At 36.0% G+C, this 21,221-nt stretch overlaps 1 protein-coding gene and 1 pseudogene across 8 annotated transcripts in view; one reads left to right on the forward strand and one right to left on the reverse strand.

Moving 5' to 3' along the window:
* SENP7 (SUMO specific peptidase 7) overlaps nucleotides 1-21,221 on the reverse strand; it is a 155,891-nt gene that overhangs the window by 49,255 nt on the left and 85,415 nt on the right. For 7 of the 8 annotated variants that reach the window (XM_049628093.1, XM_049628097.1, XM_049628096.1 and 4 more), the window contains 2 exons: nucleotides 5,196-5,314; nucleotides 1,017-1,198 (listed from right to left, as the gene is read on the reverse strand). In XM_049628093.1, the coding sequence (XP_049484050.1) occupies nucleotides 1,017-1,198; nucleotides 5,196-5,314 (301 nt within the window). Of the gene's footprint in view, nucleotides 1-1,016; nucleotides 1,199-1,492; nucleotides 4,917-5,156; nucleotides 5,315-21,221 lie in introns of those variants that run through there. The other variant, XM_049628098.1, reaches the window with a different exon arrangement.
* LOC125920620 (U1 small nuclear ribonucleoprotein C-like) lies at nucleotides 10,196-18,643 on the forward strand (annotated as a pseudogene).

Here is a 21,221-nt window from a genome sequence, read left to right on the forward strand (position 1 = left end):
AAAGTTTGAATTCCTAAAGAAGAATATAAATGTAAAAACATTATACAGGGACAGAAAACTACACAATTATACTATATTACTCTTGCCAGGGAGTAAAAAGTACTTTTCCCAAGTAAAAAGATAGAGAGTTGGTCTGTCCAATCAAATACTCAAACATTTTTTTTTAAAGGCCAGGATATGGAAATTCCCATACGTATTTACAAGTGGTTTAGATGGTCTCCCACAAACTAAGTCAACTTAGAATAAGAGGAACTTTTCTTTTACAATTTTATTTTGCAAAAGTAATGAGGCCATATGACATCATGTGATTTCATTAACAAAAGCAAAAAATTAAAACTTAGGAAAACAATATGAAAAACTATTCATCAATCACTGCCGTCACACTGCTATTACCATTTAAATCTAAATCATGTTTATAACTCAAAGGTCCTGAAAAGTCCTGAAAGGCCTTGTGAATCAAAGGACTAAAAAAATTATCTTCTTATACTTTTATTAACTGTATACTAAGTTTTGAAAATAGGTAATGTGTGCATGAAGTATCATAATTCTTTATATGCAACAAACTCCCTAAACTCTAGGCAGAGAAAGGCTTCAAGAAGTTGGCAAGTAAATTACTACTGATAAAAGAAATCTGGTAGTACTTTTACAAAGCATATGAAAAAGCAATTGACTGGACAGTATGGATAGAGTATTAATAGTTTTTGTTAAAATAAGAGAAAATAAAACAAGTCTGATGGATAAATACCAAACTACTAAGTAAGGAGTGGTATCAAAGAAGGAACATATTTATTTTTTTTACTTGTTCATATTTTAAATTTGCTCTAATAACTATATTACTGAAAAAAAGTTTCATTTAAATTATTTTTTAAAAATCAAAGAATTAAAAAATTGCCAAAAAAAAGAAAGAAATCTGATGACAAAAGCAGAAAGCTGTAAGAACAATATTTAATTCATAGTCAATTCATTTTTATCATAGCATAAATTATTTCACATGATATCTAAATACCTATACTTACTATCTGTTCTGCTGACTCATGCAAAGAAGTAGAATTATGAGAATCAGGTAAATTACTTCTAAGCCTTTTCTTTCTCTTCCTGGAAGTCAGAGTGGGTTCCATTTTTGAATCAGAAAATGTATCATCCTTATTTTTGCTCCCCTCTTCAAGATGATCACAACCTCTACTTCCACTACTGAGGTCTTAAAAAACAAAACAGACATAAATATGGCCAAAAAGTACAGAAAGAATCCCTTTTAGAAGAGCTCAAATAAGCATCATCAAAATTGCTACACAACTTTTAAAACTAATTTAAAACGAAGTTCCCTTGGACATGAATATAAAGAAATACCCTATTTTAAACTGCATCGACAAAATAAATGTTCATTGTACGATAATGAATGAGGAAAACATAAAAAGGGAGTATTCTTTAGTAACCAAAGCAAAGCAATCAAAACATGTTTTGTTTTGTTCTTGCTATAATTACATTTGACTGTAATACAAAAAGAATGGTGGGGGGGAGGGGTGTTAATAAAATTTGGAAAATTCCAATCTTAAAATGTTTTGATAATTCATTGTGACTTTAGAAATTAGTTGTCTTTTTAAAATTTAAGTGTTACATACATGTATGTACTTTGTAAGTGAAAAAGAACAATAATTACAAAGAGTATTAGTCACTATCAATTTGTTTGTTTCTTCTTTTTAAAACTCAAGATCTCGCTTTAAGTGTCCAATAAGTCTACTAAATGCTCCATTTTTTTAAATCAACAAAGCATTATTTAAAACCCATGTCAATTATTACTAAAAATGTTTAGTATTTCAGTTAGCAAATATACGCAGTATACAAAAATACCTTCCAAAAAGTTCTACCTAACCAACTGAAGATTATCCTGAACTATATTTCTTTCCGAATCTATATAAGTACCAACCCAAAGTTTATGTAAACAAAATCACAAAGCAGCTTCCTTGAACTCCTAACTGATAATTTATGTAACACTGGGCCTGACCTCTCCATTCACTCAAAGTTCTTCAATACTACCCACCTTCTCTTCAGACTATTCTTGCTTATTCTAGCTTCACAGAAACCTAATAGCTAACATTCATTATATCTGTCATTGCTTAAAAGGTAGGCAGTGGGGCATGATTGAGGCAAAACTCCGAGATGATCAACAGTTTTCCAATTTGCAGGGCACCTGGGTGGCTGGGTCAGCTAAGCATCTGACACTTCATATTAGCTCAGGTCTTGATCTCAGGGTCATGAGTTCAAACCCTGCATTGGGCTCCATGCTGGGAGCAGAGCCTACTTAAAAACAAGAATAAAAAGAAGAGTCTTCCAATTGCCAGAAAAAACATTCTTCACTCTCCCAAAAATTAAAATCTCCTCCTAAATAATCAACACAATATTTTGAAAAGCACAATATTTTTTTGTAATTTTGTAAAGGTAGTCAAATATAATTTCTACATATAAATGCATCAAATTACAATTTCTAAAGATAAATACTACAGCAAAAAGATTGAGAAAATAAAAGGGGCTTGAGAAAAACCCTACTATATAAGAGTTTTCCTCTTTCAGTTTATTTACTATTCATAAGACTATACCATGGGAAACAAGAATAAACGTATTAGATAGAGCTTGCCATTGTAAAAATGGGATTCTGCCTACATAACATATACAATTTAACTTGCTAGTACATAAAAGTGACAAATTCCTGTAAACAAAATATTAAATATTTCCAATATAGGGGTGCCTCACTGGCTCAGCTGGTAAAGCATACAACTGATCTCAGGGTTGTGAGTTTGAACCCCATGTTGGGTACAGAGTTACTTCAAAATAAAACCTTTAAGGGGCACATGGGTGACTCAGTCAGTTGAGCACAGTACTTCAGCTCAGATCATGACTTCATGGTTCTTGAGTTTGAGCCCTGCATCAGGCTCACTGTTGTCAGTGCAGAGCCAGCTTCAGATCCTCTGTCCCTCTCTCTATGTCCTTCCCTCACTTGTGCACGCATGCGCTCTCTCTCTCAAAAATAAACATTTAAAAATAAATAAAACCTTTAAAATATATTTTTCCCCAATACATTATTTTCATAAAAGCTAATTCCACAAGACAAACTTAATATACCACAAAAGAAGGGCACACCTGGAGTTTAATTCAGAATTCCCATTAAGTTATGGGCTTATATTAAAAAACTGGTACTGGACACAATTATCTGTAGTATGGAAACATGATGAGTTTCAATAGTTTCAATAGTCACTTTTCTTAACAACACTTTATCTCTGAAAAGAACCTCCAGAGTAGGTACTAAGAAACTATGAAGTGTTTCTTTTATTATGCATTTTTTCACTGTGACTTTGGAGAATTACTAAAGGACGTAAATCAGAAAGCTTTTTATTTAACTATTTCTACTCTATCTAGGAAATCGGTGGAATGTGAGGGTTTAACAGTACCTTAATAGTATGTGAACTGAGCCAACTTATACAAATACTTTTTATTTGGTAATTAATGAGAATTATTTCTGGGAAAAGTACAATCCATAAGAAAATAAATGTCTTTCATTTTATGCAGCTAGTGCTTAGTAGCTAATTGAAAGATTATGTCTAGGGGCGCCTGGGTGGCTTGGTCAGTTAAGCGTCCGACTTCAGCTCAGCTCATGATCTCACCGGTCGGTGAGTTCGAGCCCCTCGTCGGGCTTTGTGTTGACAGCTCAGAGCCTGGAGCCTGTTTCCGATTCTGTGTCTCCCTCTCTCTCTGCCCCTCCCCTGTTCACGCTCTGTCTCTCTCTGTCTCAAAAATAAATAAACGTTAAAAAAGAAAAAAGAAAAAAAGAAAAAAAAAAAAGAAAGATTATGTCTACACAGTTAAAATGCTTTCTCCAGATTGCCCTCATATGAGTTGAAGCTGGTTATTAGTCTAGTTTCTTTTTAAGTTTTCCTCCTGTATGAAAAAAACTACTAAAAATTGTAAATAGCTGTGTTTCAAATAATGTGCAAAGAATTATTGCATAGTGCCATTGCAGAGGCATTTTTTCTCATGAATAGTTTCTGAAATCATTCAGAAAACAAAGATCTCAACCAGTTTTAAGTGATCGTGGGGGCCTGGGTGGCTCAGTCAATTAAACATCTGACTCTTGGTTTTGTCTGAGGTCATGATCTCATGGTTTGTGAGTTTGAGCCCGGCATCAGGCTCCACACTGGCAGTGTGGAGGCTGCTTGGGATTCTATCTCCTCTCTCTCTGCTCATCCTTCACTTTCTCCCTCTTTCTCTCTCTCTCAAAATAAATAAACTTAAAAAAAAAAAAAAAAAGCAATCAGTAATCCAAGAGATCCCTGAAGATATGTGTTCCACAAGATGTGACTAATGTAGTTAAGTGTTTTGGTGCAAAATTTTGTAAATTATTTTAAAATCTTAAAAGAAAGACAAAAAGGAGAAAAATCAATTAATTAACCCTACACATGCAAGGAGGCCTAAAAAGAATGTTCAGAAGTCTGTGATGTATTTACTTTTAAATTTGCTAATAGTGGCTTGTAAAGGCATCATCCTACAGTTAAGAGAAATTCTAATGAATAAAGAATGTATGCCATAGGAGGATAGACAGTGGGAAGCTAAGAATAATAATCAAATTAGCAGTAATATCAATTATTACCAGACATATCCATGGAAATAATACTTACAAATAGCTAAACTAGCATTATAATTGTATAGCTGTATGCCCAGCCCCAATAACAAAAAAGAAATGATAGTCAAATGTAACTTATAGATTCAGTAAATAAATCAAGAAATGAATACTATAGTGTACAAATAGTAAACTTCGCAATTTCCTTTGTGTTGCTAAATAATCTCCCTTTACTTTCACAGATCCTTTAAATGTAAGATTAAATAAAGTTAACTATAACTTAAAAATTATTATAAATGTTGGGCGCCTGGGTGGCGCAGTCGGTTGAGCGTCCGACTTCAGCCAGGTCACGATCTCGCGGTCCGTGAGTTCGAGCCCCGCGTCAGGCTCTGGGCTGATGGCTCGGAGCCTGGAGCCTGTTTCCGATTCTGTGTCTCCCTCTCTCTCTGCCCCTCCCCCGTTCATGCTCTGTCTCTCTCTGTCCCAAAAATAAATAAAAAAACGTTGAAAAAAAAATTAAAAAAAAATTATTATAAATGCAAAAGACAAAAATTCAAATGACAAAAATTTTCTAGTGTTCACAAACCTTTAGCTTGAGCATCAGACATTACAAGAGAAATGCCATCATCATCTCTTTGCTTTTCTTTAGTGTGTGAGGCTTGCTTTGCATAATTATTATCTACAGTCTTACTTGGTTGTGAATCCCTGCAAAAGAAAGTAATATTACACTCAATTCTTCTATGTCTAAATGAATTAAGAAGTCAATTGATATATATATACAAGATAAAAATCCAGTTGGTTAAAAATACAGTCCCATATAGCAGAGTATATGATCTGAACAAAAGAAAGAATATTGAAATAATATTTGAGAAGTAAGTTCTCATCCCTACTCTACTATAAATTCTCCCTATTTCTTTGGGGGGGAAAACACATGGATACCACAGAAATGGGCACATGCAAAATGAACAAAAGAATAATAAGAGTATTTAAATACATCAAAGTTTAAAAAGTAAAAATTCCATGGACAGAAGTACATGATAAGTGCATCTATACATAATCAAAAAATAATAACCCGGGGCACATGGGTGACTCAGGTAAGCATCTGTCTTCGACTCAGGTCATGATCTCACAATTTGTAAGTTCGAGCCCCACGTCGGACTCTGTGCTAACAGCTCAGAGCTGGAAGCCTGCTTCAGATTCTGTCTCATTCTCTGTCTGCCCCTCACCAACTTGTGCTCTCTGTCTCTCAAAAATAAATAAATGTAAAAAAAAAAAATTTCTTTTTATCAAAAAATTTATCAATTTTTTTTTTTTTTTTTTTTTTTTTTTTTTACATAATAACCCAGAGGAGCCTGGGTGGCTCAGTCAGTTAAGCAACTAACTCAACGTCAGCTCAGGTCATGATCTCACAGTTTGTGGGACTGAGCTCCACAATGACAGCACAGAGCCTGCTTGGGATCCTCTCTCTCCCTCTCTTTCTGCCCTCTCCCACTCACACACATGCATGTGTGCTGTCTCAAAATAATTAACTTTAAAAATAATAATAATAACCCAAAGGACTTGTTAATATGTTCCAAGCATGGTTCATATATCAACAGTTAGGTATAAAATAAAGTTTGGAGTGTGATAACAAATTTTACCTATAGAATGAATAATTTAAAATATAGGATACTAGGTTAAATATATAAAATATAAGGTGTGTGAAAAACAAGTTTTGGAAGGACAAGCCCAACATCACCATTAACGAAAACTTAATAATAATAAAGGATTTCAATACCCCACTTTCAGCAATGGATAAATCATCCAGACCAAACAATCAAAAAGAAAACACTGTACTAAAAGCATACATTAAACTAAATTGACCTAATATGCATTTATAGAACATGCCATCCAATAGCACCAGAATACACAATTCTCAAGTGCACACAGAACATTCATAATCATATGATAACTATAAATCATATGGAAGGCCACAAAAACAGTTGTAGCAAATTTAAGAAAATTTAAGTCATACTAAGTATCTTTAACCACAATAGTATTAAAATAAAAACCAAAACAGGAGGAAAAAGCTAGAATATTCACAAATACATGGAGATTAACTAATAAATTCCTGAACAAACAATTTGTCAAAGAAGAAATTGAGGCACGCCTGGGTGGCTAGGTTAGTTAAGTGTCCAACTCTTGGTTTGAGATCAGGTCATGACCTTACAGTTCATAAGTTCGAGCCCTGAGTCAGGCTCTGCACTGACAGCATGGAGTCTCCTTGGGATTCTGTCTCCCTATTTCTCTGCCCCTCCCTTACTCACTTTCTCTGTTTCTCTCAAAAATAAATAAATATTAAAAAATAATATCAAAAAGGAGACCAAAAAATATCTTGAAGCTATTAAAAATTTAAGCATTTAAATTTAAAAATTTAAATATATCAAAACTTAGTGAATGCTGCAAAAACAGGTCTAAGAGGGAAATCTGTAATAATAAAAGCCTACATTAAGAAACAAGAAATCCAATAAACAACCTTACTTTACACATTAAAAAACAGAAAAGGAAGAACTAAGCCCAAAGTTAGCAGAAAGAAAGGAATAACAAAGATCAGAACATAAATAATGAAAACCAGAAAAACAATAGAAAAGATCAACACAAGAGCTAGTGTTTTGAAAAGACAAACAAAATATCCAAAGCTTTTGCTAAACAAACTAGAAAAAGAAGACTTAAATAAATAAAGAAATGAAATAGGAAACATTAAAATTGATACCACACTAATATACAGGATCAAGAGACTACTACGAAATAATCATATGCCAACAAATTGGATAACCTAAATGAAATGGGTAAGTAACTAGAAATATACAACCTACCAAGACTGAATCATGAAAAAAAGGAAAATCTGAATGGTTCGATGAGGAGTAAGCAGATTGAATTAATAATCAAAAACCTCCCAAGGAGCCTGGGTGGCTCAGTCAGTTAAGCATCCAACTTCTGCTCAGGTCATAATCTTGCAGTTCATAAATTCAAGCCCCGTGCTAGACTCTGTGCTGACAGCTCAGAGGCTGGAACCTGCTTTGGATTCTGTGTCTCCCTCTCTCTCTGCCCCTCCCCTGCTTGTACTCTGTCACTCTCTCTCTCTCTCTAAAAATAAACACTAATAATTAAAAACCTCCCAATACAAAAAACCCCAGGACTAGATAGTTTCCATGGTAATTCTACAAACAATTAAAGAAGTAATCCCAATCTTTCTCAAACTCTTCCAAAAAACTGAAGAGGGAATACTCCTAAAATCATTTTATTGGGTCATCATCACCCTGATACCAAAGCCAGATAAGGACACTACAAGAAAAGAAAACTATATACCAATATGCCTGATGCATATAGATGCAAACATTTTTAACAAAGTATTAGGAAACCAAATTCAGTAATACATTAAAAGGATCATACACCATGATCAAGTGGGAATTATTCCAGGGATGCAAGGATGATTCAATATCCATGAATCAATGTGGGACACCACATTAACAGAATGAAACATTAAAAGGATCTGATCACTCCATACATGTAGAAAATGCACCCGACAAAGTTCAGTATCTTTTATGATAAAACTCTCACCAAACTGGGTATATAAGGAATGCATGTCAATACAATAAAGGTCAATAAAACCAACCCACATCTAATATCATAATCAATAGTAAAAGATCAAAAGTTTTTCTTCTAAGATGAGGAACAGGACAAGGGTGCTCATTCTCACCACTCTTATTCAACACAGTACTAAAAATCCTAGCCAGCACAATTAGGTAAGAAAAAAAAATAAAAGGCATTCAAAAGCATTAATTGCCATTATATGCAGATGATATGATTTTATATATAGAACGCTCCCTCCCCCCCAAAAAAAAACACCAAAAAACTTTAAAAAAAAAAAAAATTCAGTAAAGTTGCAGGATACAAAATCAATACACAAAACTCAGCTGCTTTTCTATACACTAACAGTGAACTAGCAGAAAGAGAAATTAAGAAAACAATCTCATTTACAATTGTATTAAAAAGAATAAAATACCTAGGAAAAATATAGCCAAGGAAAAAAAAGAACTATACACAAAAACCTTAAGGCACTGATGGAAAACAAAACAAAACAAAACAAAACAAAACAAAACAAAACAAAAAACCACCACGAAGATGATAGAAATAAATTGAAGGACATTCCACACTCATGGATGGGAAGAATTAAGAGTGTTAAAATGTCCACCATACACAAAGCAACCTAAGATTCAATGCAATCCCTACCAACATTCCAATGCCCTTTTTCATAGAAATAAAATTATCTTAAAATCTGTACGTAACCACCAAAGACCCCAAATAGACAAAGAAATCTTCAGAAAGAACAACAAAGCTGGGATCATCACACTTCCTGATTTTAAACTACATTACAAAGCTATATTAATCAAAACAGTATGGGATGGCCTAAATATAGACATACAGGTCAAAGGAATAGAATCAAGAGTCATAAATAAATCCACATATATATGGTCAATTAATTTATGGCAAAAGAGACACAAATATACAAGAGGGAAAGGAGAGTCTCTTCAACTAATAGTGTTGGGAAAACGGGACACCCACTTGCAAGAGGACAAAACTGGACCCCTATCTTGCACCATACAAAAAAATCAAATCAAAAGTAATTAAAACCTTAAATGTAAGACATAAAATCATGTAAGTCCTAGAAGAAAACACGGGAGTAAGCTTGTTGACATCAGTCCTGGCAATGATTATTTGGAATTAATACCAAAACAAAGGCCACAAAAGCAAAATGAACAAGTGGGACTACATCAAACTAAAAAGCTTCTGCAAACCAAATGAAACTATCAACAAAATGAAAAGGCAATACATGGAATGGGAGAAATATTTGCAAACCATACATCTAATAAGGGGTTAATATCTAAAATATATAAGGAACTCATACAACTCAATAGAAAACATTCTATTAAAAAATTGGCAGAGAAACTGAACAGACACTTTTCTAAAGAAGACATATATACATACATGGCCAACTGGTACATGAAAAGTAATGCATTAATGGTATATCATTAATTGCAGGGAAATGCAAATTAAAACCACAATGAGATATCACCTCACACCTGTCAGAGTGATTATCATTAAAAAAAAAAAAATCGATAACACACCTTGCTAAAACGTAGGGAAAAAAGAACCCCTGGGCAATCTTGATGAAAATGTAAATTGGTGCACTACTGTGGAAAATAGTATGGGTTCCTCAAAAAAATTAAAAGTAAGGGAGTAGTTAAGATGGTGGAGAAGTAGAGGAAGCCTGGGTTTTTCTAGTCCCTCAATCACAGTTGTATTGAGGTGAGATCAAGCGGAACACCAAGGAAATCCATCTGTGGAATGGCAGAAGAATCTCCATGGTTGGAGGAAGACAGAGTAGCAGGTGCAAGGCATGTGGAAGTGAATTGGGGAAGAAAAAAATGTCGGTGCCATGAGGGGGAGCAAACCCTTTCCATGCAAAGACAAAAGGGAGAAAAAGTGAGAGGATTTGGGAAAGCATGGCATCTGCTTTGCACAAGATGAAAACCTCTCTGGACCATGGACTGGGGAGCAAGAAGTACTTTGTATCACAGGGTTTTTTTCACAAAGAGACTTTGGAGTTCAACTCTGATTTTGGAAGTGAGTGATTTTCTCTAGAATGTAGCTGGGGCATGCACTGCTGGGGAGGAAGGAGGTGGAGCCAGAGCGCATAGTGTGGTGTAGGGATCTCCAGGGTGCACTGAAAGAGAACATTCCCCTTCCTGGAGTATTTTTGGAAGAGGTTCCCTCCCAGGGACACAAGACCTTGTAGGTGCCAACAAAAGGTCTTTCGTTAGCAGGGGACAGAGACACACCAAGAAAGATAACCTTTGCTGCTTTTAGCGGTGCTACACCATAGATACCACACACTGCACAGGCGTGGGACTATTTTTCAAAGAAAAAGGACTTCAGACACAGTGTAGAGAAGCTCTACTCGGGAACAGGGAGGCAGTACAGGGTCCATTAAGACTTCCAGTTTTGGGGTGACTAGATGGAGGAGTAGTCAGTTAAGCCTCCAATTCTTGGTTTTAGCTCAGGTCATGATCTAGTGGTTCATGAGATCGACTGTCAGCACTGAGCCTGCTTATGCCAAGAAACTGCTTACTCCCAGGGCAAGACTGACTCTGAGCCAACACAGGAGCCTCTCCTCCAGAAGAACAGGACAGTCAGCACCCCACATGCACCAAGTGTACTGAAATTGAGTGCTTCATAACATCACCTGCAGCTCTAGTGGAAATAGACCAAGGCTAATCTTTTTTTCTTTTTTGTCTTCCTTATTCTTTCTTTTCTATTGGAATCAGGCTAAGAATTTCTTGTTTGTTATTTTTTTATCTCCTTTTTTTTCTTTTTATTGGATCAGGCTTCTTTTTTTTTTTTTTTTCCTTTCTTTTTCTTTGGAATCAATCTTAAAGTTTTTTGATTCTCTGTTTGGTTGGGGTTTTTTCCCTTTTTTTTTCCTTTTTTGGGGATCGGGTTTGGTTAATTTTTTTTCCTTTTTTTCCAGGCTTTTCTTAACAAACAAATCAGCTTCATTAGGCTTATTTTAACACACACATCAAAGCACACCTAGCTAAACATCCAAACACTTCCCAATGCAAGCAAGTTGGGGCTCTGCAGAAGACTGGCCAGTGGGAAAGAGCAGCCAAAACACAACAGCAGAATGCACACACCATACAACATAAACACTTCGTGAAGTGCCAGGCCCTGGTCAGTGTACGACTTCTTTTTAATACAGCATTATTCTCAGATGAGGAAACATAACACGCTTTTAAAACACATAAAAGACAGAAACAGCAAAAATGACAAGATGGAAAAATTCTCCCCAAAAGAAAGGTCAGGAAGAAATCACAGCCAGGGACTTGCTCAAAAGAGATATAAGGAATATATCTGAACAAGAATTTAGAATAACAGTTATAAGATTACTAGCTGGGCTTGAAAAAAGCATAGAACGCACCAGACAAACTCTTGCTGTGGAGATCAAAGACCTAAAAACTAGTCAGGCTAAAATAAAAAATGCTGTAATTGAGATGCAAAACCAAGTGGATATAGTCACAAGGATTGAAGAAGCAGAGTATAGTGAGAAAGAATATAAAATTATAGAAAATAATGAAGCTGAAAAGAAGAGGGAAAGGAAACTATTAGATCACTAGGGGAGAGTTAGAGAACTTAGTGATTCCATAAAATGAAGTAACATCCATATCATAGCACTCCCAGAAGAAGAGTGAGAAAAAGGGACAGAAGATTTATTTGAACAAACTATAGCTGAGAACTTCCCTAATATGGGGAGGGAAACAGATATTCAAGTCCAAGAGGCACAGAAAACTCCCCTCAAAATAAAAAAAAATGGGTCAACACCACAACGTATCATAATGAAACTTGCAAAATACAAAGATAAAGAGAGAATTCTGAAAGCAGCTAAGGACAACACATCCTTAAACAAAAGGGTAGAGGGGCGCCTGGGTGGCTCAGTCGGTTAAGCAGCCAACTTCAGCTCAGGTCATGATCTCACAGTCCGTGAGTTCGAGCCCCGCGTCAGGCTCTGTGCTGACAGCTCAGAGCCTGGAGCCTGTTCCAGATTCTGTGTCTCCCTCTCTCTGACCCTCCCCCGTTCATGCTCTGTCTTGGTCTCAAAAATAAATAAACATTAAAAAAAAAAAAAAAAAAAGGGTAGACACATAAGATTAGCAGACTTGTCCACTGACACCTGGCAGGCCAGAAGGGAGTGGCAGGAAATATTCATTGTGCTGAAGAGGAAAAATACGCAACCAAGAATTCTTTATCCAGCAAGGTTGTAATTCAGAATAGAAGGCAAGATAAAGAGTTTCCCAGACAAACAAAACTAAAGGAGTTCATGACCACTAAACCAGCCCTGTAAGAAATTTTAAGGGGGACTGAGTAGAGGGGGGAAAAAAAAGGAGAAGAAGATGACCAAAGAAACAAAGATTACAAATGACCATAGAACATCACCAGAAACACAACTTTACAGGTTAATACAATGGCACTAAATCCATATTTTTCAAAAACCACTCTGAATGTAAATAGACTAAATGCTCCAATCAAAAGACACAGGGTATCAGAATGAATTAAAAAAAAAAAAAAAGATGCATCTATGTGCTGCCTATAAGAGACTCATTTTAGACCTAAAGACACATGCAGATTGAATGTAAGGGAATGTAGAACTATCCATCATGCTAATGGACATCAAAAGAAATCCAGAATAGTCATACTTACACCAAACTAGATTTTAAAACAGAGACTGCAGGGGCGCCTGGGTGGCTTAGTCAGTTAAGTGGCTGACTTCAGCTCAGATCGTGATCTCATAGTTCATGGGTTTGAGCCCCGTGTCGGGCTCTGTGCTGACAGCTCAGAGCCTGGAGCCTGCTTCAGATTCTGTGTCTCCCTCTCTCTCTCTGTCCCTCCCTGCTCGCACTCTGTCTCTCTCTCTCAAAAATAAATAAACATTGAAGAAAAAAAAAAAAAGACTGCAACAAGAGATGAGGAAGGGCACTAAATCATAATTAAGGGTCTATCCATCAAGATCTAGCAATTGTAAATATTTATTCCCCCAACTTGGATGCATCCAAATATATAAATCAATTAATCACAAAAATGAAGAGATTAATTGATAATAACACAGTAATCGTAGGGGACTTTAATACCCCACTAACAACAATGGACAGATCATCTAAGCAGAAAATCCACAAGGAAGACATGGTTTTGAATGACACACTGGACTGAATGGATTTAACAGATATCATCAGAACATTTCACCCTAAAACAACAGAATACACATGCTTCTTGAATGTTCATGGAACATTCTCCACAACAGATCACATACTGGGTCACAAACCAGCCCTCAACAGGTATAAAAAGATTGAGATCATACCATCCATATTTTCAGACCACAACGATATGAAACGTGAAATCAACCACATGAAAAAATTTAGAAAGCTCTCAAATACATGGAGGTTAAAGGACATCCTACCAAAGAATGAATGGGTTAACCAGGAAATTAAAGAAGAAATAAAAAGATACATGGAAGCAAATGAAAATGCAAACACAAAGGTCCAAATCCTTTAGGATGTAACAAAGGCAGTCCTAAGAGGAAAGTATATTGCAATTCAGGTCTATCTCAAGAAGCAAGAAAGGTCCCAAATACACAATCTAAACTTACATCTAGAGATTTAAAGAAAAGAAACAGCAAATGAAGCCTAAAGCTAGCAGAAGGTAAATAATAAAGACTAGAGCAGAAATAAACGATACAGAAACAAACAAACAAACAACTGTAGAACATATCAACGAAACTAAGAGCTGGCTCTTTGAAAGAATAAGCAAAATTGATAAACCAAAAGCCAGACTTTTCAAAAAGAAAAGACTTATCAAAAAGAAAAGAGAAAGGACCCAAACAGATAAAATCATGAATGAAAGAGGAGAGATCACAACCAATACCACAGATATATAAACAATTATGAGAGAATACTATGAAAAATTATATTTCAACAAACTGGACAATCTGGAAAAAATGCACAAATACCTGGAAACATACAAATTACCAAAACCAAAAATGGAAGAAATAGAAAGTTTGAACAGACCCATTAACAGGCAAAGAAACTGAATCAGTAATCAAAAATTTCAAACATGAGTCCTGAGCCAGACGTCTTCCCAGGGGAATTCTATCAGACATTTAAAGAAGAATTAATACCTATTCTTCTCAACAAACAGAAATGGAAGGAAAGCTTCCAAACTGATTCTATGAAGCCAGCATTACCATGATTCCAAAACAAGACAAAGATCCCAGTAAAAAGAAGAATTACAGGCCAATATCCCTGATAAACATGGATATAAAAATTCTCAACAAGATACTAGCAAACTGAATCAACAGTACATTAAAAGAATTATTCACCATGATCAAGTGGGATTTATTCCTGGGCTGCAGGGCTGATTCAATATTTGTAAGTCAATCAATGTGATACACCACATTAACTAAGAAAGGATAAGAACCATATGATCCTCTCAATAGATACAGAAAAAGCAATTAACAAAATATAGGATCCTATCCTGATAAAAACCCTCAAGAAAGTAGGGATACAAGACATATACCTTAACATCATAAAGGCCACATACGAAAGACTCACAGCTAATATCCTCAATGGGGAAAAACTCAGAGCTTTCCCTTTAAGGTCAGGAACACGACAGGGATGTCCACTCTTACCACTGTTGTTCACATAGTATTGGAAGTCTCAGCTTCAGCAGTCAGATAACAAAAAGAAATAAAGGCATATAGATCAGCAAGGAAGAAGTCAAACTCTCACTCTTCGCAAATGACATGATACTCTATGTGGAAAACCCAAAAGACTCCATAGAAAACCTGCTAGACCTGATACATGAATTCAGTAAAGTTGCAGGATATAAATCAACATACAGAAATCAGTTACATTTCTATACACCAATAATGAAGCAGCAGAAACAGAAATCAAGGAATCGACCCCATGTATAATTGTACCAAAAACCCTAAGATATCCAGGAATAAACCTAACCAAAGAGGTAAAAGATCTGTATGCTGAAAACTATAGAAAGCTTATATGAAAGAAACTGAAGATACAAAGAAATGGAAAAACATCCTATGCTTATGGATTGGAAGAACAAATATTGTTAAAATGTTTATACCACCCAAAGTAATCTACATATTCAATGCAACCCCTATCAAAATAACACCAGTGTTCTTCACAGAACTAAAACAAACAATCCTAAAATTTGTATGGAACCAGAAAATACCCCAAATAACCTAAGTAGTGTTGAAAAAGAAAAACAAATCTGGGGGTGCCTGGGTGGCTTAGTCAGTTGGGCATCCAACTTTGGCTCGGGTCATTATCTCGTGGTTTGTGAGTTTGAGTGCCACATCAGGCTCTGTGCTGACAGCTCGGAGCCTGGAGCCTGCTTCAGATTCTGTGTCTCCTTCTCTCTCTGCCCCTTCAAGTGCTCATGCTCTCTCTCTGTCTCTCAATAATAAATAAACGTTAAAAAATTTAAAAAAAAAAAAAGAGAAAGGAAGGAAGGAAGGAAGGAAGGAAGGAAGGAAGGAAGGAAGAAAGAAAGAAAGAAAGAAAGAAAGAAAGAAAGAAAGAAAACCAAAACTGGAGGCATCACAATTCCGGAGTTCAAAATGTATTACAAAGCTATAATCATCAACACAATATGGTAATGGCACAAACACAGACACACAGATCAATGGAACAGAGGAGAGAGCCCCAAAAAGGACCCACAAATATATGGCCAACTAATCTTTGACAAAGCAGGAAAGAATATCCAATGGAAAAAAGATAGTCTCTTCAGCATATGGTGCTGGGAAAACTGGACAGCCACATGCAGAAGTATAAAACTGGACCACTTTCTTATATCATACACAAAAATAAACTCAAAATGGATGAAAGAACTAAATATTAAGACAGGAAACCATCAAAATCCTAGAGGAGAAAACAGGCAGCCACCTCTTTGACCTCGGCCACAGCAACTTCTTTCTAGACATGTCTCCGGAGGCAAGGGAAGCAAAAGTGAAAATGATGATGGATGGATGGAAAAAGATGAATGGATGAAGAAAATATAAGACACAAAAATGAACTACTGGACCTCATCAAGATAAAAAGCTTATGCACAGTGAAGGAAACACTCAAACAAACTAAAAGGCTACCTACAGAATGGGAGAAGATATTTGCAAATGACATACCAGATAAATGGTTAGTATCCAAAATCTATAAAGAACTTATCAAATTCAACACCCAAAAAACAAATAATCCAATGAAGTACTGGACAGAAGACATGAATAGACATTTTTCCAAAGAAGACGTCCAGATAGCCAGCATACACATGAAAAGATGTTCAACTTCACTCGTCAAGGAAATATAAATCAAAACCACAATGAGATACCACCTCATACCCATCAGAATGGCTAAAATTAACAACTCAGGCAACAAGAGACGTTGGCAAGGATGCAGAGAAAGGGGGTTCCCCTTTTGCACTGCTGGTGGGAATGCAAACTAGTGCAGCCACTCTGGAAAACAGTACGGAAGTTCCTCAAGAAGTTAAAAAAGAAGTTAGAACTACCTTACGACCCAGCAATTGCACTACTAGGTATCTATCCAAAAGATACAAAAATGCTGAATCAAAGGTGCACAATGCACCCTGATGTTTATAGCAGCACTACCAATAATAGCCAAATTATGGAAATAGCCCAAATGTCCATCAACTGATAAATGGATAAAGAACAAGTTGTATATGTATGTATGTATATATATATTTTATTATATATATTTATTATATATATTTATTATATATATATTTACACACACACATACACAATGGAATATTACTTGGTGATCAAAAAGAATGAAATCTTGCCATTTGCAACAATGTGGATGGAACTAGAGTGCATTATGCTAAGCAAAATAAGTCAGAGAAAAGACAAATATGATTTCACTCATATATGGAATTTAAGAAACAAATCAGATGAACACAGGGGAAGGGACAGAAAAATTAGTTTTTAACAGACAAGAAGGTAAACCATAAGAGACTCTTAAAGACAGAGCTCAAACTGAGGGTTGCTGGAGGGGAGGTCGGTGGGGGGATGGGCTAGATGGGTGATGGGCATTAAGGAGGGCACTTGTTGGGATGAGCACTGGGTGTTGTGTGTGTGTGTGTGTATATATATATATGTGTGTGTGTGTGTGAGATATATATATATGTGTGTGTGTGTGTGAGATATATATATATGTGTGTATATATATATATATATATATATATATATATATGATGAACCACTACATTCTATTCCTGATATACTATATTAACAAATATAACTAACTTGAATTTAAATTTTTTTTTAAAAGGAAAAAAATTAAAAATAGAACTGACATATGTTCCAGCTTTTTCACTTCTGGGTATTTATGCTTAGGAAAACAAAATCATTACCTCAAAAAGATATCTGTGCCCCAATGTTCAGTGCAGTGCAATTTACAAGAGACAAGACATGGAAACAACCTAAATGTCCACTAAAAGATGAATGGATGAAGAAAATATAAGACACATACACAGGAATACTATTCAGCCATGAAAAAAAAAAGCCTGACATTTACAGTAACATGAATGGAACTTGAGGGCATTACGCCAAGTGAAATAAATCAAAAAGAGAAAGACAAATACTGTATGATCTCACTTTTGTGTAAAACCTTAAAAAAAAAATGGGAGGGACTGGCCAATGGCCTACAGAGCAACACATCTAAGTTCTACTGTAGCTACTGCAACACATACCTCAACCATGACTCTCCATCTGTGAGAAAGACACAGAGCAGTGGTAGGAAACACAAAGAGAATGTGAAAGACTACTATCAGAAATGGATGGAAGAGTAGGCTCAGAGCCTGATCAACAAAACAGCTGCTACATTTCAATGAGGAAAGATATCTCCTACTTGATTCTCTGTTCCTCCTCCTAAGGGGCAATGACCCCACCTCTTCCCAGTCTCTTGGGTCTTCCTTGCCCTGGTATGATGCCAGCACCTCATATGGGGGCCCCTTCCATGATGCCAATGATGGGTCCTCCTCCTCCTGGGATGATGCCAGTGGGACCTGCTCCTGGAATGAGGCCACCTATGTGAGGCCAATTGCCAATTATGCCTGAGCCCCCAATGATGAGACCTCCCTACCTATCCCATGATGGTGCCTAGTTGGCCAGGAAAGAGTCAACAAGACTGATAAGGAGAAATATGAGCATCTTTATATCCATTTTATATTACATGTTCTACTTCACCAGTAGATCATGGTGCTGTGACTCTGGGTGTTTTCTAACAGCATGACAAGGAAGACTTGCTCTCCCTTCCTATCAAAGACAGAATTGTTTTGGCAGGGGAGTAGTGGAACAAAAAAAAAAAAAAAGCAATTATCAATTTTTATTTGTATTGTGAAATGTGAAAATAAAACTGTCAACTGTTTTAGTCAAAAAAAAAAACACACACACCTAGATACAGTCAATAGATTGGTAGTTTTAGGGAATGGGGGGAGGGGGGGTTGGAGAGAAGAGAAGGTATTAAAAAGGTACAAGTTTCTAGTATTAAGACAAGTAAGTGCTAAGGTTGTAACATACATACAGCATAGTGACTACAGTAAACAGCAGTGTATTGTGTATTTGAAAGTTGCTAAAACAGTAGATCTTCAAAGTTCTCATCACAAGAAATTTAATAACTATATGCATGCTGATAAATGTTAACTAAATTTATTGTATTAATATCACAATATAGGGGCGCCTGGGTGGCTGGGTCAGTCGGGCATCCAACTCTTGATTTCAGCTCAGGTCATGATCCCAGGGTCAAGGGATCAAGCCACAAACTGGGCTCCACACTGAGCATGGAACCTGCTTAAGATTCTTTTTTCTTTCCCTCTGCTCATTTCCCCCACTTGTGTGTGCTCTCTCTCTCTCTAAAATAATAATTGTTTCACAATATAAACATACATAAAATGGTGATATTGTATACCTAAAGCTAATACAATGTTCTGTCAATAATATATCAGCAAAATTAATTTTTAAAAATAAATTGATAGAAAACACTGGGAAAGCAATTTGGTATTAATTAAAATAGCCAGAGAATGAATTAAATCTTTATACACACAATACTCTAACTCATAATAATTATTATTAACAAAACAACTCATTATGGTATTAAACTAGGCAAAAAAATTTTAAATAAAAAACTATATAAAATTACTAACCTATATTATTCTCTTATAATAAAAAATATTATATAGTATTTGCTGCATTTTCAACACTATTCAAGAACATGGAAATTTTTACATCATTTATAAGCACTAAAAAATTCAGATACCAAGAATAACTCAAGGATCCCTGTGCAGTAAACTATAAAACATATACCAAGTGATCACAGGAAGACTGTGGAGTCAGAACCACCTACCATCCTCCAACCTACACAACATCTACACTGGCAGAATCTGTCTGTGCAACTATTTTGGGATTCTAGAGTCTATTGAAGGCCTGCAACTACTAGTCAAAATATTCAACCGCAAGTGACAGTTAATTTCGGTCAATTTGAGCTCCAACAGTGGTAGCAGTGACCCAGTCCCCTACCCCTAGCAACAAAGTAAGCAGCAAAGCTTGAGTTCTTAAAATAGTTTGCACAGGCTTGCAATCACCAAGGTAAGCAAGAAGAACTTTATTCTCCAAATATTGGGAATCTGTATTCTGATCACTGATGGCTGTTTCTGTTCATGGATGAGCAGACATAGAGAAAGGCAGCCAGTATTGCAGCAACCACCACAATTGTTACAACACTTATGACTTCCAAGAGACTTAAAGGGTTAGACCTATTTTGTTTTATCTACTCCCCCCCCTTTAATTTTTCCCCTTTTCTCCTTTTGGAAACCAAACATTTAAGGATTGTGATTATTAGAAAGTAATCACATACATGAGGGAATTCAGAAAGGCACAAACATTACTACAAGGGGTGCCTGGGTGGCTCAGTCAGTTAAGTGTCCAACTTCAGCTCAGGTCCTGATCTCACGGCTTGTGAGTGTGAGCCTGAGTGTGAGCTCCACATCGTGCTCTGTGCTGACAGCTCAGAGCCCGGAGGCTGCTTCAGATTCTGTCTCAGTCTCTCTGCCCCTCCCCTGCTTGCGCACTCTCTTTCCCTGTCTCTCTCAAATATAAATAAACATTAAAAAAAAATTACTACAAAAAGACCAAGCTTATAAAGGACCTGGGAAGATCTTATATTTATACATCAAGCTGATGTGTGGAACAGAGTCATGTTAACAATAAAGAATGAGAGAGAGAGAGAGAGAAGAAGGAAGGAAAAGAGTGAAAGAGGGAGGGAGGGAGAGAAAGAGAGGAAAGAAGGAAAGGAAGGAAGGAAGGAAGGGAGGGAGGGAGGGAGGGAGGGAGGAAGGAAGGAAAAAAAGCAGCAAACCCTTGGGAAGGGGAAGAATCAGATTTCCAGACTTACCACATAATAAGATTGAAATGTTGCATTTTCAACAACACCAAAAAAATCACAAGGCATACAAACAGGAAACCATGGATGATTCAAAATGAAAAAAAAAATCAACAGAACATGTCCCTGAAAAAAATTCAGAAAGCAGACTCAAGAGAAGAAAAAGACATTATAACAACTGTCTTAAAGATCATCAAAAAGCTACAAAAAAAAAAAAAAAAAAAAAAAGGAAGTCTTGGACAGTCAAGAAAATGATTAATGGGTAAACAAAAATATCAAGAGACAAAATATATAAAGAAATCAAAAGGAAATTCTGGAGTTAAAAAGTATAATAACTAAAATTAAAAACTCATGGGGCACCTGGCTGGATCAGTTGGGAGAACATGAGACTCTTAATCTTGGGGTTATGAGTTCAAGCCCCACATTGTGCACAGAGATTACTTAAATAAACTTTAAAAAAGCAGATTCGAACCGGCAGAAGAAATAGTCCATCATCAATCCTGAGCTTGGGAATGGGAATGGGAATGGGAATGGGAATGGGAATGGGAATGGGA

This window comes from Panthera uncia, chromosome C2 (genome assembly GCF_023721935.1).
Source record: "Panthera uncia isolate 11264 chromosome C2, Puncia_PCG_1.0, whole genome shotgun sequence".
Lineage (NCBI taxonomy): Eukaryota > Metazoa > Chordata > Mammalia > Carnivora > Felidae > Panthera > Panthera uncia.